The sequence below is a fragment of the Schistocerca cancellata genome, chromosome 4, assembly GCF_023864275.1.
Source record: "Schistocerca cancellata isolate TAMUIC-IGC-003103 chromosome 4, iqSchCanc2.1, whole genome shotgun sequence".
In the NCBI taxonomy this organism is placed as follows: Eukaryota; Metazoa; Arthropoda; class Insecta; order Orthoptera; family Acrididae; genus Schistocerca; species Schistocerca cancellata.
Genome location: NC_064629.1, coordinates 673,187,203 through 673,214,474, shown reverse-complemented (window position 1 = coordinate 673,214,474; position 27,272 = coordinate 673,187,203). Strand labels below are relative to the sequence as shown.

The window sequence follows — 27,272 nt, the reverse complement described above, 5'->3', positions numbered from 1 at the left end:
AAAGACCCTGTACAGAGTGGGCAAAAGCAAACTGACCCGGAAAATACATTGTGCAACTGAAGTAAAGAATCACTTTTTCGAAACCCTGTAATTGCCTCCCATTTTGGGACATAAGTTTAAAATTTGGCGCAAAGGTACGTACAACATTCCTTAATAATAGTGCAAACCCGTGGCGCGCTATGACGTCATCCTCGGGCTCGACAACGCTTCAAACAGCAAGTTGTCCACATTTAAAAAAAGGTCACAGCCCAGGAGCACATGTGTGGTGCAAGGTGGGTTAATGATATCATATCGGCACCAAACTTCACAACCGTGGAAGTGTCACACGATGCGAAGCGCGTTGAAATCATGCGGTTTTCTTATGACTGGCCGAGGAAAACATTCCAGACACACCAACTTCTCAGAATCAACACGAAAAAGTATCAGGTGACGGCAATAAAAGTCGTTAATGATAACACCCCTCCCCTCGGGCGTTGAATCCCGTACATTTCGCAGTCGAAAACGACAATTCGCAGTACGATGAGCAACAAGAAAACGTTCTTGATAATCTTTGTCACTGCTGACACCATAGGACATTCAAACCCTTCTCTGAGGACACTGTGGCTGCGTCCCCATTAAACGAGATCGCACCACTTTGGAGTGCAGCGCGGCCGCAATTTTTCCATCGTGTACAGGTTGGAACTATAGGCAGCTGGAATCGCAGGAGTGTCAACCTCATACCTGCTACCTCCAGGCACCTCGTATTTACAGGTTGACTCTGTACACCTTCATTTTTAAAATTACCAGCAGAGGTGGCCAGGTGCCACCGAGGGTTTTTCTGATCTCGAGGGTGTTGGAGGGACCATTTGCCGTTTTATTCACGCGTGTGTCAAAGTCGACCCCTCCGTAATCGCGTCACGGGAGGACGCCAAATAGAAGGGCTGAAAAAGCATAAGCACCATTTGCTACTTACGATCACGTTCGAATTTCATCGAATGGTTTATAACGGTGCCTTGTGATTCCAGCCTGTACACGAGAGCAAAAATAGCGGTCGCGCTGTACTCCAAAGGGGTACAATAACGTTCAATGGGGATGCAGGCCCAAAATATCTTTAGAGAAGTGTTGAAACGACCGATGGCGTCAGCAGTGTCAAAGGCTGCCAAGAACGTCTTCCTGTTCCCAGAATGAAATTTTCACTCTGCAGCGGAGTGTGCGCTGATATGAAACTTCCTGGATGATTACAACTGTGTGCCGAACCGAGACTCGAACTCGGGACCTTTGCCTTTCGTGGGCAAGTGCTCTACCACCTGAGCTACCCAAGCATGACTCACGTCCCGTCATCACAGCTTTACTTCCGCCAGTACCTCGTCTCCTACTTTCCAAACTTCACAGAAGCTCGCCTGGGAACCTTGCAGAACTAGCACTGCTGGAAGAAAGGATATTGCAGAGACATGGCTTAGGCACAGCCTGGGGGATGTTTTCAGAATGAAATTTTCAGCCGACCGGAGTAGCCGTGCGGTTCTAGGCGCTACAGTCTGGAACGGCGAGACCGCTACGGTCGCAGGTTCGAATCCTGCCTCGGGCATGGATGTGTGTGATGTCCTTAGGTTAGTTAGGTTTAAGTAGTTCTAAGTTCTAGGGGACTGATGACCTCAGCAGTTAAGTCCCACAGTGCTCAGAGCCATTTTTGAAATTTTCACTCTTCAGCGAAGTGTGCGTTGATGTGAAACTTCCTGGAAGATTAAAACTGCGTGCCGGACCGAGACTCGAACTCGGGACCTTTGCCTTTCGCGGGCAAGTCCTCTACCATCAGAGCTACCCAAGCACGACTCACGCCCCGTCCTTCACTTCTGTGAAGTTTGGAAAGTAGGAGACGAGGTACTGGTGGAAGTAAAGCGGTGAGGACGGGGCGTGAGTCGTGCTTGGGTAGCTCAGGTGGTAGAGGACTTGCCCGCGAAAGGCAAAGGTTCCGAGTTCGAGTCTCGGTTCGGCACACAGTTTTAATCTGCCAGGAAGTTTCAAGTCTTCCTGTTGCTCACCACACTGCGAACTGTCGTTTTCGGGCGCTAAATGCGTGGGAATCAACGCCTGAGGGAAAGTTGTGATTTCACGGAAGCCCTTTATGCCACCCCCTAACGCCTTTTCGTGCCTATTCAGAGCAGCGGTGTGTCTGAAGTGTTTTCGTCGGCTACTCGTAAGAAAAGAGCGTGATTTCAACTCTGGGCGTCGCAATTTTGACCTCCATCGCAGAGGCGTCAAAAGAAGGGGTGATATGTGGGTAAGAGGGGCTGTGAGGACCTTCCCATCGTGTGACACGAGCACAGTGTCGCTCGGCAGAATTTTGGTGATCTTTGGTGCCAATGTGACATCATTAACCCACCTTCCACCTCACATGAATGACTCTGAGTAGATGCGTGAATCAACGTATCTTCACAACGATTCCAACACCCCGTAGAATTTATACCTAGTCGTGTTGCTACTGTTTAACAATCTCGCGGAGGACCGAGTCGCTATTAACAACACATCCAGTGCCTTCTCACCACGTTTTATCTCTCAGTGTGAGCAGTGTGTGTCACTGATTCGATATTCATCATCATCATCATCATCATCGTCTTTATATCGGGCTACCTGTTAGGGTACTCAACGCCCTCGTTGTCTTCCCAGACGTAAAGCGTGATCAACAGTTGAAGATAACGAGCAGGGAACTCATGTAGACGTCACTTCAGAGCAAAGGTGTTAGACTTCGGACGTAGGTAATATCGACTATGCATCGATATATCGATATTATGTAATCGAATGGCGGTATTTCTCTAAAAACCTAACTAGTTAAGTAAAACTTCCCGCCAAAATCTCTCTCATTTCCGAAAAAGGAAAGCATGACACAGAACATCTATCTGTATTGCACACTTTCTCCATCTCCTCTGCTTGCTCCACAGGATGTAGGAGACGAGCCGCAGTTATCCTGCCAGAAGGACGTAATAACTTAGATGTTATTGAAGAAACGAAGAAAAAGTTAAGGACAATGCTGTCAGAGAGAAACTGTCGACGTCACCTCAGCGAAACCCTCTTAACGAAAGTGCGGTGTGTTCAGACAGCACGCCGCTTTGCAAAAGCCTGCGGCCTCGACGAAAGCCGCGGATAGGACGAAAGGAGGTCATTCTGCCGGCCATTCAGCTCTCACTAACAATGCGCGACCGCGCCTGGGCTGGCCGGCAACTGACCCGCTCGCTTCTGTGCCACTTCCGGAAGGCTTCGTAAGCGCCAATACACGCTAAATGAGATACGTACTTCCCACTGATTGAGTTCCAGAAGAAACGTCGCAATCTCTCTAAAATTATACGAGATAAAACGATGAAATTATCATTTTAAAGTTCTCGCCAAGCAAGGATAAAATAAATAGACCTACACGACTATTTCTAGCGAAATATGATGAGAACTATGCTATTACGATGTTTGGTGTAAGAAATAGCAATCATTAACGGAATGTACGTGAGATAGTCATTTTAGTATAACAATAATGTAATTTTCTTATTTACTGGACCGATGAAGAGCTAATTCAGTAACCTTGATTGTCACTCTGTTAACAACTCTGAAGATGTATTTTTTAAATGAGTAATGCATAAGATTTGTCAGTTTTCCTCATAGCTCTCAAAACGATTCTACGAAGACCACGTCAATGGCATAACGTCAGTATATGGCCAAATAGCGTAGTCTACCTATTTAATATATGTTATATATATCTCAGGTGGTAGGTAACGTCGGAAGTTCCATTGGGCTGTTCGCATAGGATGCAGTTGTCTATGGCAACGCCAAAAAACTATAGCGATTTGCAGGAACACCTGCAGAGGATTGATGAATAGAGCAAGAACTGGCAGTTGACCCTGAACGTAAATAAACGTAACATGGTGAGCATGCATAGGAGAAGAAATCCGCTACTGTACAATTACACTGTGGGTTACAAACTGATGGAAACAGTAACTACCGCCAAATATCTGGGACTAAGCATCCGTGGTGACCTGAAGTGGAATGGAGACATAAAACGAATAATAGGAAAAGCAGGTGCCAGGCTGAGATTCATCTGAGGATCTTTAGGAAATATACTTTAGCCACGAAAGAAGCGGTTTGCAAAACACTTGAACGACCGATTCTTGAGTATTGCTCATCAGTCTGGCTTGGCTCTGAGCACTATGCGACTTAACTTCTCAGGTCATCAGTCGCCTAGAACTTAGAACTAATTAAACCTAACTAACCTAAGGACATGACACACATCCATGCCCGAGGCAGGATTCGAACCTGCGACCGTACCGGTCGCTCGGTTCCAGACTGTAGCGCCTAGAACCGCACGGCCACTACGGCCGGCCATCAGTCTGGGATCCTTAGTAGGGCGGATTAATACACGACAGAGAAGATCCAACGAAGAGCGGCACGTTTCGTCACGGGATCGTTGTCGATGCGAGAGCGCTACAGATATGCCCAACAAACTCCAGTGGCAGGACCTACAAGAAAGTCGTTGAGCATCAGGGATAAGTTTACCATTGAAAATCCGAGACAGTACGTTCCGGAAAGAGTCAAACAACATATTACTTCCTCCTTCCTATCGCGAAATGATCACAAAGAGAAAATTCGAGAAATTAGACCTAATAGAGAGATTTGTCGACAATTACTGTTCCCACGCGCCATTCGTGAACGGGACAGGGAAGGGAGGGTAGTGGAAGTACCCTCCGCCATACACCGTCATGTGGCTTGCGGGGTATAGCTGTAGATATAGACAGTGACAGCGCACTTGCTCGGATGGACAGGAGCAGCGTGTCTGGTGCACTGGTTTAGGGAAACCAGAGAAAAATATCTGGATGGAGGTTTGAACGTCCCTCCTCATCTCGTTCGGTCCTCAGGAGCGAAGAGAGCAAGTGAAAGCAGCGCGCCTAGTATACATGACGTGTTGCGGAAGCCTCCAACAACTGACGTCACTTTTCCTTTCTCACAACGTAAGAAAGTGCTGCACTTAACTGGAATCTCATATACGCTGTAGCTTTTAATGAAGCACCGCGCAGTTTCGCACTCCTCTAACAGTTTAGTTCGCTGCCTGGCTGTCACTCTTTGAACGTATCAAAAGGATGACATAAATTTAACGTACCGTTAACGAGCGGAATCGCGTTTGGCAGGAGCGGGGTTCAAATTCTCCTCCGACTATGTACATCTAAGTTTTCCGCTATTTCCGTAAATCACGATCGTGACTATTCCGTTGGAAAAGATACTGCCTCTTATAATGTAATCAAGCGTGAGGCAGTTTCTGAATTCCTCGATTCCTATGAGTGTCGTTAATGTCATTTTATAAATAAAAAAGTTCTTATGAAACTATACCCAGTAAAATTCATTATTTCATGCATAGTTATATGCACTGAAGGGAGAGGGGGGATAAAAGAAAGAAAAGGGAAGGAACTAACTACATCAGCTGCATCGGGACTTCGTGTGGTATCATTGGCGACGAGTGAAAATGTGTGCCCGACCAGGACTCGAACCCGGGATCGCCTGCTTGCTAAGCAATTCCGTTAACCACTGCTCCATCACGGACACAGCGCTCATCGCCAATGCGCGGACTATCTCGCGACTCACATTCCCATCAAGCGCCACCTATGTCCAGTCCATGTCCATGTCCTCCATGCTCGCTAATTTTAGATTCCGCCGGAAGTAGAGCGTTGATGTGCATCCGCATGGAAGGTTGTGGATTAATTGCCCATCAAGGCGAATCAATTATATTAATGCATGGTGTCTGTTCTTCCAGACAACTGTTTCGAATAAATTTTGTAGTTTCAACGTAAAAATCTGTAAATTTAAATGCACCAATTTTTGACAACTATATAAACCGCTTTGCTTCAGATCTTTCTACTTTGTCTTTGTACTCTTGGCGCCGGCCGCTGTGGCCGAGCGGTTCTAGGCGCTTCAGTCCGGAACCGCGGGACCGCTACGGTCGCAGGTTCGAATCCTGCCTCGGGCATGGATGTGTGTGATGTCCTTAGGTTAGTTAGGTTTAAGTAGTTCTAAGGTCTCGGGGTATGATGACCTCAGATGTTCGGTCCCATAGTGCTCAGAACCATTTGAACCATTCTTACTCTTGGCAGAAAGTTGTGGAGTAATGAAGGCAAGTTGTGTTTGCGATGTGTTAAAAAGCAGACATCGTAGTTGGGATCGATAGCTCAAGAAACCGAATGAGTGCTACTTCATGTTATCCGATATTTGAAATTTTGAAATACAAATATTCAAAAGTGTAGATATTTATTTCATTTCGTAGTTAGTGATTCATAAGACTTCATAACCGTATCTGGATGTTCTTCGTACACACCAGAAGTGCCGACATTATCACTCCTCTATAAGACAGGAAATTCAACTCCATACGATTACGATATTGCAATGCCTGTGTTGTCAAGAAGAACGACGCAATGTTCCTTCGCTCATGCCTGACATGCATGCCTGTCCGAAGGAATTGGCACTGCGGTAACTCACCCTTTATGAAATATACGAAATGTATTCGCAGTTGCGAATACAAACAACCGTCAGATATATAAGAAAATGACGACGGTGAAAATTTGTGCCGCACCGGGACTCGAACTCAGATTTCCCGCTTTACGCGAACGCTTGCCTTCACCGCTTTGGCTGTCTGTGCGAGATTCATCGCCAGACGCAAACTTCCATGTCGTCGTTCCTGCATCACAACCTGTAGTCGTAAATACATATGTATTTCCACTACAGTCGGCGACTAGTCGTGCATACGAGTACATGTTGTGACACAGGAACGACGACATATGGAATTTTGGATTTGGTCGCAAGTCGCGCACGGATAGCCAAAGCCGTTAAGATGGCCACTCGTGTAAAGTGGGAAATCCGGGTTCGAGTCTCGGTCCGGCACAAATTTTCATTATTGTCATTCTGTTATACAGCTGAAGGTATTTCATGTAAGTCTATTTCATGACAATTACCTAAGTAAAAAGTCATATTTTAGTAAAGTGAATATACTCTTCAACGCAACTTCTTTCAGAACAATGACAAACGTCCGTTCCGTGGACAGGTCGTTGTACAGGCAGTACTGAATCGGTATATTATACAATTTCCTTCGTGATCCTTGGCCAGTTCGTGCTTGTGATGGCCTGTAGTGACCTCGTCGTCCATAGGACGTGAAACGCTAGTTTTTCCTCTGTAGCCACACAATACTTATTAGAGGGGGAGTGGTATTTTTATAACCACATGGGAAAGCAGAATAACAGACAAAAATAATGTCCATGTTTGACACTGTTAGACTCCCAACATAAAGGGCGATATCAGATTCCCAGTAAGGAATACGCCCTCCTCGGACACTAATGCACATCTTGCACCTGCTATTCATGTTGGCTACCAAAATGTTGAGGTGTTCTTGGAGGATATTATCCCACTCCTCTCTCAAGGCGGTTTTCAGATCTTTCGCGGTTCAGGGAGAGGGTGTTCGTTGAGAAACACATCAGCCAAGGTGGTAATTTCCAAGAATGATTGCGTATCGAAGTCGCGGCGACCAAACTATACATATCGAACGTGCGATCCTAAATCGATCATGCGACTCTGATAGCGGGCGTTATGATCAATTATTTGTGATCGTCATTTTTATCTGCTTTCCGTCGTTTCCTTAGTTGATCTAAATTTCATACCTCCGCGAATTATTTATGAGTTGGTAGGGAAGCGCAGACGATTTATGTCGGTAGTGAGTGGGATGTCTGGTGTTCCTGATGTTTCTTCGGCGAATTCTCTCACATGGAAATATCTAATTCCATGCTTATCCAGCGTACAAAACTGTTTGACTTTTTGTGGCAAATATGGAGTACTACCGGACGAGGAGAGGAGGGACTGTGTAGACTGTGGTGGTGAGATGTGCGTAAAACTTCGTAAGAAGAGTTTAGATGCTGAAATACCGTTACAATTTCATTGCGGACAGTGCGGAAAACGAACGAGTATCGGGTAGAATAAATGGTTCGACTCTTTCAAATTATCTATCCAGACCAGCGTAATTCTTCTATCTTGCTGTATTCGAGACTACACCTTGCAAGCAACAACATCGAAAACTGACTTATCTGCTAATACCGTGTGCAACTATTTCGGGTTTTGCCAAGAAGTGTGTTATGTGGTAGAGACGAACGACAGTGTACCGATTGGTGGACTGAGTAAAGTTGTTGAAGTGGACGAATCTCACATTGCAAGAAGGAAGAACGAGAGAGGATGACCTTCAAAGAGTGAAATCGATCACATTTGGGTATTCGGTGGAATAGAACGAGAGTTCCGGAAATGTTTCGTTGTCAGAGTATTGTCCAGAGACAAGGTCACTTTAGTGCATCTACCCACATACTTGCGTGATATTGGCAGAGTTTACCCAGGCTATGACAAAAAGGAAATTGTTCCGTAGCGAACACACCACGTGGACTTTCACATGACGATAACACCGACGACGAGTAAGTAAGTCGTCTCCTTTGTAATTACAAGTATTTTTGTAATGCTCTTCTTTTGTCATTGCTGTAGTGACCACCGTAAACATACTCATAATGCCTGCCACCAGAGTCGCATCATCGATTTAGGATCGCACGTTCGATATGTATCGTTTGGACCCCGCGACTTCGATAGGCAATCATTCTTGGTAATTATCGCCAAGGGCTGTAGGGTTTAGGACTGGAGAGTACTCAGGCCATTCTATACGTAGAGCTATCAAACTGGGGGGATATTGATTGCTACATTTCACCCGTTGTGCCATATAGTCTACGGGACTCTGTGGGGTTAAGATCCGGTCATACAGCGGGCCAATCGAGGTGAGACAGAGTGCCTTAGTGTTCACCTCACCTGAAGTGTATGGGTGGTTCTTGTCACCTCGGTTGAGGGTGCCTAATAATTTGTTCGGCAAGCTTATTATGGTACCATTCAACGAGCTTCATGGACGAGGGTGAGTTAATAAACAAGTCGCAAACGACAGAATACCGCATATCGTTCAGAATTTCGCGCCTATACGTATTTAGAAGGTATTCCGTGGCCATTGGTTAAAGGCCTTCAGTCAGACCAACATGCCAGGCGTCCTATGAGCGTGTAGCCGAATAGAACAACCCTATTTTTCTGAGTCGAGAGACCCTAGGCAGAGCACGTCCATAGCGAAATTCATCCCTTATATTGTTAAGCTGTATTTCATGGAAATCTGTGTTCAATAGGATATAGGAAGTCACGAACAAGGAGCGTCCTGGCCGCCCTGGTTATCCGGTGACAGCACATTGTTTTCTCGCCTAGGGGTATTAGGCTACCCGCAGAACACATCGGTCTTGTGGGTTGTAGCAAGTTAAGGAATCAAATAAACTTGTTAAACTATGTAAATTGAAGGGAGAGATGGAAGAAAGGAAAGGAAAGGGAAAGAACTAATGATATCAGCTGCATCGGGACTTTGTGCAGAATCAGCGGAGATGAGCGAAAATGTCTGCCGGACCGGACCTCGACATGTCCAAAAGAACAGACACCACGCGTTCATATAACTGATTCGCCTCGATAGGAAATAAATCCACAACCGTCAGTACGGATGCACATTTACGTTCAACCTCTAGCAGGAATCTAAAATTAGCGATCATGAAGAACATGGACGGGGGGGAGGGGGGGGGGTGCGGATAGGAGGCGCTAGGTGTAACGCAACTGAGTAATGAGGTAATGAGCAGGAGGTCCCGGGTTTGAGTCCCAGTCCGATACACATTTTCGTTCGTCGCAGCTGATTCTGCAAAAAGTCTCAATGTAGCTAATATCATTAATTCCTTCCCTTTCATTTCCTTTCTCCCCCCCCCCCCCATTCAATTTACATAATATGTATCACCGCTGCGGATCCCTCATGCTGCCTCTTCTTTCGGACATGTCCGAAGAAACAGACACCACACATTCATATAAACTTGCTACTTCCCGAGAGATCACTCGTTAGACGCGAACGTTGCCTCAAGAATTCTATGCTGCAGCCTTCTAACACCTTGTCGGAAGATAGGATACGTATTTAAGTTTACAAGGGTAGTATGTTGAAAAGGAAAATAAAATTCAGGCTGGTACTCGCGGCTCTAATGTATCCATCCCAGTTTGCGATTTATTTACAACATCACCCTCGTACTTTCGATGTTTTGATTATTGAGTGAAAAATGTAATTAGTATTTTTTGATTACACCGTTTTCTTAAAGGCAGCATTCGTAAACTCACAGAAAATGCTTCTGTAAGAGAATTGGAATGGGCCCATAATTCCATACGAATACATCAATATTCGAGTTGCAGTTACTTGCATTGCTGCTCTAGATTACGAATGTGTTAACGATTGGACTTAATTGCCTTCTTAAGGCGATGTATCATAAGCTTTTTTCTCACGAGCTGTTATGATGTTATAAAAATTTTCGTGCTCTTTTCGTGTCTCCACGGAAGCGCCAAGTCTAAGACGGTAGGCTAGTACAATATCAGGAAATGACTGTACCCCAAACACGTTACAATAATTTACGTTTTTGAACGTGAAATGTTCACAGTGCTTAGTCGATATGTCTCAGGCCCATATGAAACGAAATGTATTATCATATTGTTAATGAGAGATGACCGTTACAGTGAACCTGGAGGCAACGGTTCGTTATCCGTTGAACTAAAAATTTTCCAAATTCTGTATAGGATTATGTTGGCCTCAGTTTTATGACCTTCATAACAAAATATATGAAAAGATTCTTAAATGATTGCTGTAGATATTTCAAATGATGCAATAATGTCTCTAGCTGAGACGAATCTGACCGTGTAATTTTGATTAGAGGCACGAGAAAGTCGTTAATCTGACGTCTCTAAGACGAAGCTGCATTTATTTATGCAAATTCAGCATCTGGAAAATAAGGCAAATTCGTCAATTCTCGGTGTATAGAACTTCAGTTTTAGAAACTCTTTTAAATCTTTTTCTGATCCACAGAGCAGATTCAGTGATTAATACGTTTCGAACAATTGCTACCTGTGTAGTTAGTGAAGGAGCCATTGTTTTTTAAATTTCGGACGTGAATTCTAAATAACTGGCTTTCTCAGCAGAAAAAGGGATTTATGTATAGCGGAGAATGGCATGGTAATTTGTTGAAGGACTCTCGGAAGTGAGCCATGGCGAGTCAACACGTCAGGAACTATCGCAGAAGTTTTGACTGCATGCAGCACTTTCAGGCAGTTTCGTCCGACAAAAAATAGGAAAAAAAAGACAAATCGAGTTGCGCGAGTATGAGGGTACGTGAACTTGTATCGAAGACGTAAAGACATGAAAACTCCTTCTTTATTACGATTTCACCTAATATCAGCAGAAGAAGCCTAACATGGAGTACTAGTTAGTATTCGATGCGAGGAGCCGGTATCTAGTGTGATCTCGAGTACCTAACAGCAAATGGTGGAAAGCTTCAAAATTCATCCTCTATGAGTAGTATAGCAGTGTTACGGAACAGCGAAAAGTGTTGACACATAACCCGAAGTACAAAACTCGGAATCTGTTGCTGTTTTCCTTGCTCTATCTGTTACGTAGTAGTCCATGCTTACTAGCATATCGTGTAAAAAATTACGCCTCTAAAATCTTAATACTGAAAAACATGATGGTGCGAAAAGATACGCGATGAAAAACATTTGTACAGAATAATGTAAAACTAGTGAGCGATAAAAATGTGGGAGAAACTATCTGAGCACGTAATATCGACAGAAAGGTGAAGGACCACGAATACTGTCTTCGTGCGTCTTCAGCCGTGACAGTTTCATCACAGGACACTTCAAATGGGATGGATTGCCGACATCCGGCTGATAATTACACTGCTTCAAGGTCCCGAAACGACTTTCTCAACAGACACGACTCTAATTTTTCTGTTATTACGAGGAAATTGAGGTAATCTCAAAACAATACTCGAGCTGTTGTTTAAAATCATGCTGTGTTAAAGTAATAGTAGCAAGTGTTTACTTGTGGGAGAGGAAAAGCAAGCCTCTAACGTAACTGACAATATTGAGGTGCAGATTGTAGGAGATTTAACAGCACTAACTATCCGAGAAATGGATATGATAGCGATAAAATAATTGCCTCGTTATAGCGTTAAATTTTGCCACTGGTTTTCAGAAATTCGAAAGCCACCCAGTGTTGTCGTTAGTTTGAGAGGCAGCAAGAGGTGAGGATGTAGGACAGCACATGCAACCGAACACTTTTAGGAGCGGAAGCTATTGATCGATGACTGAATTAATGACAACAGATAAGTACACTGTGCAAAACAATTAAAGCACCACGTCTTCGAAACCCCATAATTGTCTCCCGTTGCGACGCAGAACTTTGAAATTTGACTCAAAGTTGCCTATAACCTTCTTCTGAATGGTGCAAAAGCGTGGCGCCCTGTGACGTCACCATCGGGCTTGGCGACGCTTCAAACAGTACGGTGTCGACACATGCGGAAAAAAAGCCACAGCCCAGAAGTTCATGTGAACTGTAAGATGGGTTAATAATGTCACATTGGCACCAAATTTTACCGCAAATATGCCGCTGCGGATGTTTCACGCGATGAGAAGGTCGTACCAGTCCCTCTTACCCACATTTCACCTCTTGTTTTGGCACCTATGCGACGGAGGTCAGAACCGAGACATCCAGCGTTGAAATCACACGGTCTTCTTATGACTGGAGGAGGAAAAGGTTTCAGACGGATCGCGGTTCAGAATAAACTCGGAAAAGCCTTAGGGGACGGCATGAAGGACGTCAGTAGAGCCACACCTTCCCTTGGCTCATTGATTTCCAAGCATTTCGCGGTCGAAAACGACAGTTCACAGTGCGACGCGCTCGACACTGCTGCCACTCCCTGTACCTTTCAGTCCTACTCTATGGATATCGTTGGGCTGCAAACCCTCTTGAACGTGATCTGAACCCTCTGGAGTGCAGTGCGACCGCAACATTTGCTCTGGTACACGGAACTTCTATGGACCGTTAAAAATCATTCGTCGAAATTTAAACGTGGTCCTGGGCAGCAAATGGTGTTTATGCTTTTTCAGCCCTCCTGTGCCTTGATAAAGAGGGGGGTGGGAGGGAAGCAACATGAACATGTGAATGAACAAAACGGCAAAAAGGCCCTCTAGCACCCCCTCCCACCACCACCCCCCCACGGTCCCCCCACCCCCCTCCTCCCACACATTTGTCAACACCCTCTGTGACATCCACGAAACATCGTTGAGCACGATACAAATGTACGAGGGCTATTGGGAAAGTAAGGAACGATCGGTCGCGAAATGGAAACCACTGTGAAAATCCGATTAGGCTTTTCGCAGATGTCTTGGTCAGTGTCTCTAGTATGCCCGTCGATCGCATCAAGACGCTCTTTTCAGTTGTGAGCGCACTGTGAGCGAGTAAAGGTGCCTAGAACAACAATATCTCCCGCCAAGTAGGAGGACCCGCTGAGAGGCTGCGCCTTATTGGATGCAGCCCACCTAACGCAACTGCCACGCACTTCCTTCCTCATGGCAATTCTCAGCCGCACTCTGCAGGGGCAGTGAAGACGCTCCTGCACCCTGCACCCTTTTCGATGGGAAGTGTTCGATAACTCACAACATAGCCTTAATTGGATCGTCCTGAGTGTCATCTCTGTTCACATGAAACGTTGGATACGAAGCCAACATTTGGACGCAGGCTATGCGCTACAGACCAGCATAGAGAATTATCGGAAAGCACAGGCGGCTGCCTACTATGACGATGGTGTTGTAAATTTGGTATAACGCTCCGACAAATGTCTAAGTCAAAACGGTGACTATGTAGAGAAGTACCTGGAAGGTGTAGCTAAATGTGCAAAGAAAATAGTTTTTATTTTCACTGTGGTTTCCATTTCGTGACCGATCGTTCTTTACTTTCCGAACAACCCTCGTATCGGATTTCTTATGACTGGAGGAGGAAAACATTTCAGACAGATCGCCGTTCAGAAGAAATTCGGAAAAGCCTTAAGGGGTGGCATGAAGGACGTCAGTGGAACCACACCTTCCCCTGGCTCATTGATTTCCAAGCATTTCGCGGTCGAAAACGACAGTCCACAGTACGACGTGCAACAGGAAGACATTCTTGACAACGCTCGACACGGATGCCTCTCCCTGGACCTTTCAATCCTACTCTATGGATATTTTCGGGCTGCAACCCTCTTGAACGTGATATGAACCCTTTGGAGTGCAGTGCAAACGCAACATTTGCTCTGGTACACGGAACCACTATGGACCGTTAAAAATCATTCGTCGAAATTTAAACGTGATCCTGGGCAGCAAATGGTGTTTATGCTTTTTCAGCCCTCCTGTGCCTTGATAAAGAGGGGGGGGGGGAGGGAAGCAACATGAACATGTGAATGAACAAAACGGCAAAAAGGCCCTCTAGCACCCCCTCCCACCCCCACCCCCCCACGGTCCCACCCCCCTCCCACACATTTGTCAACACCCTCTGTGACATCCACGAAACATCGTTGAGCACGATACAAATGTACGAGGGCTATTCGGAAAGTAAAGAACGATCGGTCGCGAAATGGAAACCACTGTGGAAATCCGACGAGGCTTTTCACAGATGTTCTGGGTAGTGTCTCTAGTATGACCGTCGATCGCATCAAGACGCTCTTTTCAGTTGTGAGCGAGTAAAGGTGCCTAGAACAACAATGTCTCCCGCCAAGCAGGAGGGCCCGCTGAGAGGCTACGCCTTATTGGATGCAGCCCACCTAACACAACTGTCACGCACTTCCTTCTTCATGGCAATTCTCAGCCGCACTCTGCAGGGGCAGTGAAGACCCTCCTGCAGCCTTTTCGATGGGAAGTGTTCGATCACTCACAACACAGCCCTAAGTGGCTTGTCCTGAGTGTCATCTCTGGTCACATGAAACGCTGGATACGAAGACAACACTTGGACGCAGGCTATGCGCTATAGACCCGCGAAGAGAATTATCCGAAAGAACAGGCGGCTGCCTTCTATGACGATGGTGTTGTAAATTTGGTATAACGCTCCGACAAATGTCTAAGTCGGAGCGGGAGCAATGTAGAGAAGTACCTCGAAGGTGTAGCTAAATGTGCAAAGACAACAGTTTTGATTTTCACTGTGGTTTCCATTTCGCGACTGATCGTTCCTTACTTTCCAAACAACCCTCGTATGTGTTAGGAACTTCGACGCCAGTTCAGCATGGCGGCTGCTCTAGTGCCTTAAGGAAGGCAAACCCCACCCATCTGGTGTCGAAGGGGTTACCTAACCCTCAGGCGCTGGAGTAGCCGCCAGGTTAATGTGGCGTAGAATTATCTGAAGGTACGTTTCGAACGTGATCAAAAAAAGGTGTCTGAGTGGAATCGAGAGTGTTGCCGAGCTGGGGGTAGGGTCTTAGAGGGACCATAAGCTGTTTAATTCACATACGTGTTAATGTTGCACTCCAGTGTGATCACGCCGCAGGAGGGTGGAAAACAGGAGGGTTGAAAAAGCATGAGTACTATTTGCTGCTTAGGATCACGTTCATATTTCGTCGAATGGTTTGGGACGGTTCCTAGCGACTCCATCCTGTCCGCGAGAGCAAAGATTTCGGTCCCGTTGTACTCCCAAGGCGTTCAGTTACGTTCAGTGGTGTTATGGTCCCACAATTCCCTTAGAGAAGAGTTGAAACGTCCGAGGGTTGTCAGCAGTGTCAAAGGTTATCAAGAACATCCTTCTGTTGCTCATCGCTCTGCGAACAGTCGTTTTTGACTGCGAAAAGTGTTGGTGTCAACGCCCCAGGGAAAGGGATGGTTTCATTGACTCCCTTCATGCTACCCCCTAAAGCCTTTTCGTGTCGATTCTGACCGGCGGTGTATCTCAAACGTTTTCCTCGGTGACTCATAAGAAAACCGCGTGATTTCAACGCTGGGTGTCGCGGTTCTGACTTTCATCGTAGAGATTTCAGAAGAAGCAATGAAATGTGGGTAATAGGGGCTGTGACGACTTTCTCATGATGTGACATGTCTACGTTGTCGTTGGGCAGAGCTGTTGTGAAATTTGGTGCCAATGTGACATCAGTAACCCACCTTACAGCTCACTGTAACTTCCAAGCTATAGCCTTTCTTCCGGATGTATCGATAACTTACTGTTCGAAGCGTTGCACCGCCGGCCGAAGTGGCCGTGCGGTTCTAGGCGCTGCAGTCTGGAACCGCGAGACCACTACGGTCGCAGGTTCGAATCCTGCCTCGGGCATGGATGTGTGTGATGTCCTTAGGTTAGTTAGGTTTAACTAGTTCTAAGTTCTAGGGGACTAATGACCTCAAAAGTTGAGTCCCATAGTGCTCAGAGCCATTTAGCGTTACAACCCCTACTCCCCCCCCCCCCCCCCCCTTTGCACCAGTACAGAGGAATACGATACGATATTGCAGTACCTGTATTCTTCAGAAGTACGATGCGAAGTCCCCTAGAACATGGAAAATTAAAATACCTTATCCTGAAAAAATCAACATGGGCTCTGCAAAAAGCATTCTTGTGAAACTCAACTCGCTCTGTTATTCTATGAGATCCAGAAGCCATTAGGTAAGAGCATCCCAGTTGATATTGCTCGTCGTAACTTCCTGAGGGCGTACGATTTACTTTCGGACTAGCGTCTTGTCAAGAGAGATAAGCTCTCAGGGTACATCAGACTTATATATATCGTATTGAGGACTTACTCGTAGATAGAACTCAGTGCTTAGTTCTTTACGGTGAGAAACTGTCATATGTAATGAAAACTATGGGGTATCGAAAGGCAGTGTTATAAGAGCCGACAACGTTAAGAGTTACGTGAGGCTATTCACAAATGATGCTGTCGTATGCGGGGAAGTTGCAAAGCCAGATATGTGTAGTGAAATGCAGGAAGTCCTGCAAAAATTGACGCTTGATGCACGCACTATTGATTTGAAACTTGTTCCTAACCAGTCGGGATTAAAACTGAATAATAATGTCGATAATTACAATATTCCATAAAACCAATTTCATTACTGAATGAAATTTTCACTCTGCAGCCGAGTGTGCATTGATATGAAACTTCCTGGCAGATTAAAACTGTGTGCCAGACCGAGACTCGAACTTAGGATCTTTCTGCCTTTCGCGGACAAGTGCTCTACTGACTGAGCTATCCAAGCACGACTCACGACCAATCCCCACAGCTTCAATTCTGCCAGTACCTCGTCTCCTGCCTTCCAAACTTCACAGAGGCTCTTCTGTGAACCTTGCAGAACTAGCACTCCTGGAATAAAGGATACTGCGGAGACATAGCTTAGCCACAGCCTGGGGGGGGGGGGGGGGGGGTTCCAGAATGAGATTTTCACTCTGCACCGGAATGTGCGCTGATATGAAACTTCCTAGAAGATTAAAACTGTGTGCCGGACTGAGACTCGAACTCGGGATCTTTGCCTTTCGCGGGCAAGTGCTCTACCGGCTGAGCTACCCAAGCACGACTCACGACCCGTCCTCATAGCTTCAATTCTGCCCGTACTTCGTCTCCTACCTTCCAAACTTCACAAAAGCTCTTCTGCGAACCTTGCACAACTAGCACTTCTTTCTTCCTGGAGGGCTAGTTTTGCAAGTTTCGCAGAAGAGCTTTTGTGAAGTTTGGAGGTAGGAGACGAGGTACTGGCAGAACTAAAGCTTTGAGGACGGGTCATGAGTCGTGTTTGGGTAGCTCAGCCGGTAGAGCACTTGCCCGCGGAAGGCAAAGGTCCCGAGTTCGAGTCTCGGACTAGCACACAGTTTTAATCTGCCAGGAAGTTTAAATTTCATTATTCAGCATTCAAGTTGACTTTAACTTGACAAGTGGTGCGCTCTGCTGCGACAAAAATCTTCGCTTCCTTCCCCAACAGTACAAACTGTCTGAAAAGTATGACGTTAACTTGAAATTGAAAATGTTTCCTATTGTCATTCTTGTCATTCCAATATGAATTTTTAATTTAGAAATCTATAGCGTATACACTGCAAAAGAACGGACTTCTGAGTAATCACGGCTGTAAATTAGTTTTCGTTATCTTAAAACTCATCTGTAAGTGGGTAGGATTTAGCCACACATACACTTTAGGACGAAAAAAAAAGGATGGACCACGAAGTGATGATCCAAACGGGACGTAAATCGGTAGATATGATTTACATGTGAAGACAAACAAATTATTTTAATTTCAGAAAAACTGGACGATTTATTCAAGAGAAACAGCTCCACAAATTGAGGAAGTCAGTAACACGTTGGCCCAGCTCCGCCACTTTTGCAAGCAGTTATGCGGTTGACATTGATTGAGAGAGTAGTAGGATGACCCCCTGAGGGACATCGAACCAAACTCTGTTCAATTGGCGCGTTAGATCTTCAAAATCCTGAACTTGTTGGGGGGCCCTACCCATAATGCTTTGAACGTTCTCAACTGGGGAGAGATTCGGTGAGTTTCGTGGCCAACGAAGGGTTTGGCAAGAACTAAAACAAGCAGTAGAAACTCTCTCCGTGTGCGGGCGGGCATTTCCTTTCTGAAATGTAAGCCTCGGATGTTTTGCAATGAAATGCAACAAAACGGGGCGTAGAATATCGTCGACATACCGCTGTGTGGATGACAAACAAAGGGGCCCTTCTATGAAAAGAAATGGCACCTCAGACCATGACTCCTGGGTGTCGGGATGTATGGCAGGTGACAATCATGTTGGTAACCCACCTCCCTTTGGGGCGTCTTCGCTAGTCATCGGGGCACATTTAGAAGCGGGGCTCATTACTGGAGACAGTTCTGCTCCAGTCAGTGAGATTCCACGCCCCGATATCTGGAGACGCCCTGGAAAGCGGTGGGATACCAACCCAACTGTTGCCCGCCATACGCCCCGACAACAAGGAGTAATAGTGTGGGGTGCCATTTCTTTTCATAGTAGGATCCCTTTGCTTGTCATCTGCGGCACCCTTACAACATAGCAATACGTAGAAGATTTTATACGCCCCATATTATTTCCCTTAATGAAAAGCCATCCTGGGCTTACATTTCAGTAAAATATTGCCCGCCCGCACACAGCGAGAGTTTCTACTACTTGTGTTCGTGCTTGCCAAATCCTACCTTGGCCAGCAAGATCGCCTGATCTCTTCCCAACTGAGATCGTTCGAAGCGTTTTGGGCAGGGTCCTCCAAACAGCTCGGGATTGTGATGATCTAACGCAGCAATTGGGCAGAATTTGGCTCTATATCCCTCAGGAGGACATTCAACAACTCTATCAATCAATGTCAATCGCAATAACTCCTTGCATAAGGGACAGAGGTAGAGAAACGCGTTATTGATTGCTCAACTTATGAAGCTCTTTCTCTTGAATAAATCCTCCAGTTTTTCTAGGATTTTAATCATTTGTTTGTCTGTACATGCATATCATATCTACCGATTTTATTATGGTACGTCGTTTTTTTTTGTATTAGAGGGTAAAAATTAATTCCCGCAAATAGTATGTATAATAATTCATGTGTCACATAACTAAAAGTCGCGTAAATGATCCCTAGAACATGTACCTAACTGAAACTAGTTTATAGCTTTTTGTGAAGACGATAATTGCAACATATATAAAACTGCCGTAGTTGCTTTCTCTGGTGCATGAAAATTATATATTATATTACCTATCGATGTTGAGTGATACGGTTCAAATGTACGCCATTTGCTCGGCGTCTCACTTTTTTTCATACCACGTAAGACAACAGATAAAGAAACGAAATATGTCTCATCTTATGAGACTACTTACAAATAGCCTACTTGAGCGTAAGATATACAATGCGGAACAGAATTAAGGAATCTCTTTTTCGAAATCCCAAAACTGGTTTCTGTTACGGCGTCTAAGTTTGAAATTTGTCTCTAATGTTATTACAACCTTCCTCTGTAATAGTGCAAAAGTGTGGGGCCATGCGACGTCACCCTCGACTTCGGCGACGCTTCAAACAACAAGGTGTCGATACGTGCGAAAAAAAAGGCTACAGCTTGGAAGTTCCAGTGAGCTGTAAGGTGAGCTACCGATGTCACATTGGCACCAAATTTCGCAACAGCTCTACCCAACGACAACGTGGACATGTCACATGATGAGAAAGTCGTCACAGCCTCTATTACCCACATTTCATCCCTTCTTCTGCGATGAAGGTCAGAACCGCAACACCCAGCGTCGTGATCACGAGATTTTCTTATGGGTGCCCGAGGAAAGCGTTTGAGATACACCGCCACTCATAATCGACACGAAAAAAGCTTCAGAGGATGGCATAAAGGGCGTAAAAGTAACCACCCCTTTCCGGGGGACGTTGATAACCACACATTTGGCGGTCTAAAACGACAGTTCGCAGTGCGATTAGCAACAGGAAGATGTCCTCGATAGCCTTAGACACTGCTGACACCTGCGGACGTTTCAGTCCTTCTCTAAGGACGTTGTGGGGCTACGTCCCCATTGTGAACGTGATCGCGCCCCGTTGGAGTACAGCGCGGCCGAAATTTTTGCTCTCGCGTACAGGATGGACGTGCTAGGACCGTTCGGAACTATTCGAAATTTAAACTTGATATGAAGCAGGATATGGGACTTACACCTTTTTAACCCCTCTGTGTGAATAAAACGACAAAGGTTCCCTCTAAAATCTTCCCACCTCCAGTTCGGCAACACCCTCAGTTTCACCTTCAGAAATTTCGACACCAAATCAACCCGGCGGCTGCTCCAGCGCCTAAGAGTTAGGTGACTCCTTCGACGTCCATTGGGGTGCGGTTTGCCTACCTGAAGGCGCTAGAGCAGTCGCTAGGCTGAATTGGTGTCGAAGCTTCTGACAGGTACATTTCTATCGCGCTCAACAAAGTTTCGTTGGTATCACCGAGGGTGTTCCCGAATAGGGGGTATGGGTCTTAGAGGGACACTGCTGTTTTATTCACACACATGCTAATGTTGCATTCCCGTGCGATCACAGTACAGGAGGGCGGAAAGCAGGAGCGCTGAAAAAGCGTAAGTGCTCTTTGCTGCTGTGGATCACGTTCAAATGCAGCCGAATGGTTTTGAACGGACCCTAGTGGTTCCATCATGTACACGAGAGCAACATATACGATCGCGCTGCACTCCAAAGGGGTGCGGTCGCGTTCAGTGAGGATGCAGCCCCACGATGTCCTTAGAGAAAGACTGAAACGTCCGAGAGTGCCAGCAGCGTCAAAGGTTGTCAAGAACATCTTCCAGCTGCTCATCGGAATGCGAACTATCGTTTCGACCGCGAATTGTGTGGGAATCGACGCCCTAGGGAAAGGGGTGGTACCATTGACGTGCTCTCTGCCACGCCCTACGGCTTTTCCGCGTCGATACTGAGCGTCAGTGTATATCAAACGTTTTCCTCGCCACCCATAGAAAGACTCCGTGATTTCAACGCTGTGTGTCGCGGTTCTGACATTCATCGCAGAGATGTCAAATGAAGGGGTGAAATCTGGGTAATGAGGGCTGCGACGACCTACTCATCGTGTGACACGCCCGCAGTGCCGTTGGACAAAATTGCAGTGAAATTTCCTGCCAATATAACATCAATAATCCACTTTGTAGCTCACATGAAGTTCTGAGCTGCGGTCTTTTTTTCGCACGCGTCGACCCCTTGCTGTTTGAAGTGTCGTCGAGCCCGAGGGGGACGTCGCTGGGTGCCCCGCTTTTGCACCACTGCCGAAGAAGGCTGTAAGCAGCTCTGAACCGAATTTATATCTTATGTGTTGCAATGGGAGACAATTACGTGCTTCCGAAGATTTAATCGTTTAATTTTGTTGTCAGTCTACATTTGTAGTTCGATCCTCTTAAATGATTGATATCTAGTGCACGGTGCTACTCGATGGGTGCTGCCTAGGTTGTCCGTGGATATTATATTGGTCTGAGACTGCTTGTACAACAGAAAAAGATGATGAAAATGTTGGAAACAACGACGGAAGATGTCGAGATGGAACACGATCACCGAGCGAAGTGGCGCAGTGGTTAGCACACTGGAGTCGCATTCGGGAGGACGATGGTTCAAACCCTCCTCCGGCTATCCAGATTTAGGTTCTTCCTGATTTCGCTATATAACTCCAGGCAAATTCCAGGATGGTTACTTTGAAAGGGCACGGCCGATTTGCCCCGCCATGCTTGACACGATCTGAGATTGTGCTCCGTCCCTAATGATCTCGATTTCGACGGGACGTTAAACGCAGTCTCTCTTTCTTCCTTGGAAAGTAATCTTCACTGGTCGGTAATGAAATGTATATACATATAAAAGGAAAATAAAACAGTAACGTTTTGTTGTCCGAACGATGAAATCCACGGGCGGACCTGAAATAGGAATCATTACAAAACAGGAAACGAAAGTTATTAATAAAATATAAAATCCAAAATCTGCAAATGTAGCCAGCCGGGGTGGCCGAGCGGTTCTAGGCGGTACAGTCTGGAACCGCGCGACCGCTACGGTCGCAGGTTCGAATGCTCCATCTGGCATGGATGTGTGTGATGTCCTTAGGTTAGTTAGGTTTAAGTAGTTCTAAGTTCTAGGGGACTGATGACCTCAGAAGTTAAGTCCCATAGTGCCGAGAGCCATTTTTTTTTTTTTTTGCAAATGTAATGAAAATAAAATAGAAATCCAACACCACATCTATCCATCTACAGATAAACACATGCTGCGTCACAAAAAAGTGAAGACTCAAACGTAATTGGCATTTGTAAAGAAAATATTGAAAACAGAGCAAAAATTGAAAGCACTCGCAAACCTACTGACAAGCGAATCGCAGAAATTATGGAAATAATCGAACTTTTTGACTTGGCGGTGAATGGAATATGCGTGAAAGTTGTAGGTGAAATAAGAAGCACAGCGAAAGAAGTAAATACCAACAGCTGTAGGAATCGTGCGAAACGTTCAGTTGTAAGATAAGAAAAAGAATGAGCACGATGATTTGCAACTACAAAAACGTTTACGGGACTGTGCAAAGAGCTACCGAGATATAGAAAGCAACGCTGCTAAAGCCACTGTGATAGAGGCGAATCTTTTCAGAAGCAGCAGAAAGTCTCCGAAATTTTTAGTTTCAAAAGGCGCTGATGGACAGTTGACGGCAAAAGTGAGTAGGCAGGTAGTGGCAGGGCGGCCGAGTGACAATCGCGCCTGATTGTGCAGATCGACAGCCAAGGTCGACAATTGTACACTGTACCGTCGCCAACACAACTTTGGCAACAGCTGAGTCGATGCCAGTGCAGCTTCAAACCGCGAAAAGACAGCACCGAATTCACTGATGGCAGAAACCACTCACGACCACTTCTGATTAAAAGAGTTTCATTTTCTTTTCTCGGATGCCCTTAAACTAGTAGTCTCATGAGAGTCACACAGCTGACATCAGAAATGGACAGATGCGAAATTTCGATCTAGAAGTCACTGGATAGCTAAATATTTGAGACGTTTGGAATAATCAACAAGTCCAAAGCACAGAGGACGTTTGGAATCCTTCTTTAGTATATGAGAAATAAGACGCATGAACTATTGTGCAGAGTAATACATGGATATGATATTGCAACCACAGGTTATGGAACGATGCTGTCACACTCTGAATGACCAGTATCACAGATTTTTGAACAAATTTGCTGGCCTTTTAGTATTAGAGAAATAAGTGACCATTAAAATTTTTCTACCTGTAGTGAAGAGCATAGAACTGTTTCATTTCGTTCCTGCAAGGCTATGCATTTGCAGAATATGGAGTAAAAATTCAAATTCCAGTTTCTAAACATTTCGAATATCCACCGCTAACAAGCTGATAATTTTGAACACAAGCCGCAGAGATATAGGACATCAAGTTAGATGATAATGCGAGCGACTTTTAACACAAATCTTGGTAATAAATACATTTGCTTCATATCTATGGTAGCCACGAATATTATTTTCAGAGTTAGCTGTTCTACAAAATGGTAGAACATTTTAACTACTGCACTGTAAATGTGCAATTTACATTGAACTTGGGTACCATAGCAAAAGTTAGTTGTAAAAAAGCAGAGGGCACAACTCCCTGCAGGCTGAAAACTGTACCCAGCAAAGATTTCTACAGCAATTCAGCCTGAGAAGCTACGGAGAGTAAGGAGCTGTGCGTGCTCACCTGTTGCATGGTGGCGGCTTCTCGGCAGACACGGACGGTTGCGGCAGGGGCAGCAGCAGGAGCAGCAGCACCAGCGGCAACATAACCACGACCTCTCGGTAGGCACGCATCTTCTCAACTGCCTCAGCCGCTCGAGCGCCTGAGGGTCGTAGCATTACGTCAGGAGCCCGGCCTTCCCATTGGTCGCCTACCTCGGACGAGCCTCCAGCGTCACGCGCTCCTATTGGTGCGCGAGACGAACACTCCCTCGTGACGTATCTCGCGGTGTCGCAACGGGGAAAGGCACAATTCGGCGAAGCTGAGCCTAGTAGATCGGCGCACGCCTTATGCCTGCGCCTACGTGATCGCGCAACCTCCGCCGCTGTCCGAAAAGATGCGTCTTGACCGGAATCCACCCGAGTGGAGTCTCGATGCAATATAGTAGGCGACGCACTGTCACTTCCTTAAAAAAAACATGCTGCAATCGTTTCCTTTCGATCTCACGTCAGTAGTGCTAGCGGGACGCTTCTTTCCCGGATCTCTTTATTTCTTGTCATCCTGATATTTCAGTTATAATGTCCGAAATTACCTCCACGCAACCATTAGCACACTAAAGTACATTAACAATAGTCCATATCGGTTAGTTTCTTTGCTTTTCAAATCTGTAACAATAGAAGAGTCTTTGGAGTCGATTTTGGGACGCGTATTGTCATCTGTGCCAAGATCTCTACAAAAGCAGCTCGTATCTTAAGCCTTTCTTGAACGTATCAAGGTATCTGTCACGGAGAATAGGCAATGAGCGGGAAATTCTCTACAGCTGTTGTCAAGTTACAGACTACAGTAACAGAATCAACCACATTCCCAACACATCCATTTAAAAAAACCCTAAAGCTGCGCGTTTTTTCCCCTTCTGATGCAAAAGTAACAGTGAAAGCTTCTCTGGAATTAAAATCAAAACAAAGGCATTTGAGAATTCAGTTTCACATTTTCATAGCGTAAAATATGTACTGTTTATTCCCTTTTTTATTTCTCTATCCAAATTGCTGTATTTACTGCTTGCCACTTTAACTGTACACTGTTTCAAAGCTCCATATCCAGGCACATTATGCGGGAATCGATGTACAGTACAGCCGCAAGTATATGGTATATTAATGTTAGCTCCTGAAGTACCCACTTCGTCTGTCATACTGGCAGCTACAATATTTCAGTTTAACATTCTTACTTACCGTCTATCTGGTTTTTAGTGCTCTTTAACATGAATGCCTTGAGACACTGAAAAACTTAAGCACAATAATTCGTGTTATTATTTCATATAAGCTACTCCGAGACGACAGAACTGAAATCCACAATAATATTGCCGTTGACGATTTTTGAAAGTAAATAAAAAAGTAGACTTACTGTGACATAACAGTATCGCTTTACAGATTAATGTTCACCAAGAATCCAATGTGCTGTCCATCTTCAAATAAACTGATGAGAACACCACGAAACAGAAAAAAAAAAAAAAACATTTTGAGCTACAGTGACTCAAGCTGATGTAAATCAATTCCTGCGGTTGTTTAAAGTCATATAAATAATTATTTTCGACTTCTCAGTCAGTTCTGGATCTGAACTAGGCGCGGCAGTTTTTAATATAGGACACGCGCGTTTAAAACGCCATTCAGCCACCCAGATTTTGGGGTGGTTCCTTTGAACAGTCCACGATGGAAATCATGCGTCATCCTAATTATGAACCCTCACTCTTATGACCACGACGCTGGAGGAACTTTAAACTTCCGTGTCATGGCGGTAATGCTTTTGTTCCACATTTATTGTTACCTTAGCCTCACATGTACTAAACACACTGACGCTCCATACCGATATCAAAATGTGCCTTCACTGAAAGAAAACGTTTCCAAATAGGAAGTCGTAGTTTTCAAAAAAATGGTTCAAATGGCTCTGAGCACTATGGGACTTAACAGCTATGGTCATCAGTCCCCTAGAACTTAGAACTACTTAAACCTAACTAACCTAAGGACAGCACACAACACCCAGCCATCACGAGGCAGAGAAAATCCCTGACCACGCCGGGAATCGAACCCGGGAACCCGGGTGTGGGAAGCGAGAACGCTACCGCACGACCACGAGATGCGGGCTCGTAGTTTTCATCTTATTATTTAAACCAATAAATCGTTTAAAGATTGCTGAAGGAGATCAAAACCAGAAAAAATGCTCATGAGAAATTATAATTTATCTTCCGGTAGTTAGTTATGAAACACACATTTGTAGTTGCGAATTATATTTGTAGAAATATATAGTACTCGTGTGAAACAATCAAATGTAGCGGACGTGCGCATTGTTCGTCGTCGTTAGACGTAGCATGTGGTCTCTTATGTTGGAGGGCTCAAAACTGATCAATAGAACACATCGCCGCAGTACACGAAATATCGCTGAGCGCCTGCAGCATGCAGTACCCATAGGAATGTACCCATCAAAAGAAGGATATAAATTCCTGAAATCGGTAATGTTAATGAAATAAAAGCTCAAAAACATTTGTCCTTGGGTATGTGGTAGCTCAAAGATTGGTTCAAATGGCTCTGAGCACTATGGGACTTAACTTCTGAGGTCATCAGTCCCGTAGAACTTAGAACTACTTAAACCTAACTAACCTAAGGACATCACACACATCCATGCCCGAGGCAGGATTCGAACCTGCGACCGTAGCGGTCGCGCGGTTCCAGACTGCAGCGTCTAGAACCACTCGGCCACCCCGGTCGGAGCTCAAAGATCCCTAACTGAAAAACACTCCAGACTTCATTGAGATGCATCGTAGATGGAATAACGACAATCCGTTTCATAGATAGAAATTTTTTTAAAAATATATATGTACACGTATTTCTCCATTTTGCATTACGAATACGGGCAAAATAAAATGTAGCACAACTCGATATTTATTAGCCTCATTTAATGTTTAAAAAAATGGAAAAAGTCTAAATGTAAAAGTACACTCCGCAGATCAGTGCACGGCGGATAGCGAAGTGCCATCACTCAAGTGTTCTTCATGTCTGCACTACTTATAGTAGAGTCTACATTCACCAGCGCAGCAGTCAGATTAATAAACGTTTCGTAAATTTTCGTGGACTAAGCTCCGCTATTGCTGCTGCCCGAGCGTGCCAAATGATGTAACGCTAGACGACTGATTGTGTATGAATTAGAACAGAAATACGTTTGCAATTATAGTTAGGTTTTTCTGGGAG

At 45.2% G+C, this 27,272-nt stretch overlaps 1 protein-coding gene across 2 annotated transcripts in view; it reads right to left on the bottom strand.

Annotated features, from left to right (window-relative positions):
• LOC126183462 (trehalase-like) overlaps nt 1-24,163 on the bottom strand; it is a 262,929-nt gene extending 238,766 nt beyond the window's left edge. For both annotated transcript variants that reach the window (XM_049925462.1, XM_049925463.1), the window contains exon 1: nt 24,058-24,163. In XM_049925462.1, the coding sequence (XP_049781419.1) occupies nt 24,058-24,140 (83 nt within the window). In that variant the 5' untranslated portion in view covers nt 24,141-24,163. The remainder of the gene's footprint in view (nt 1-24,057) is intronic.
• Between the last annotated feature and the right edge of the window lie 3,109 nt (nt 24,164-27,272).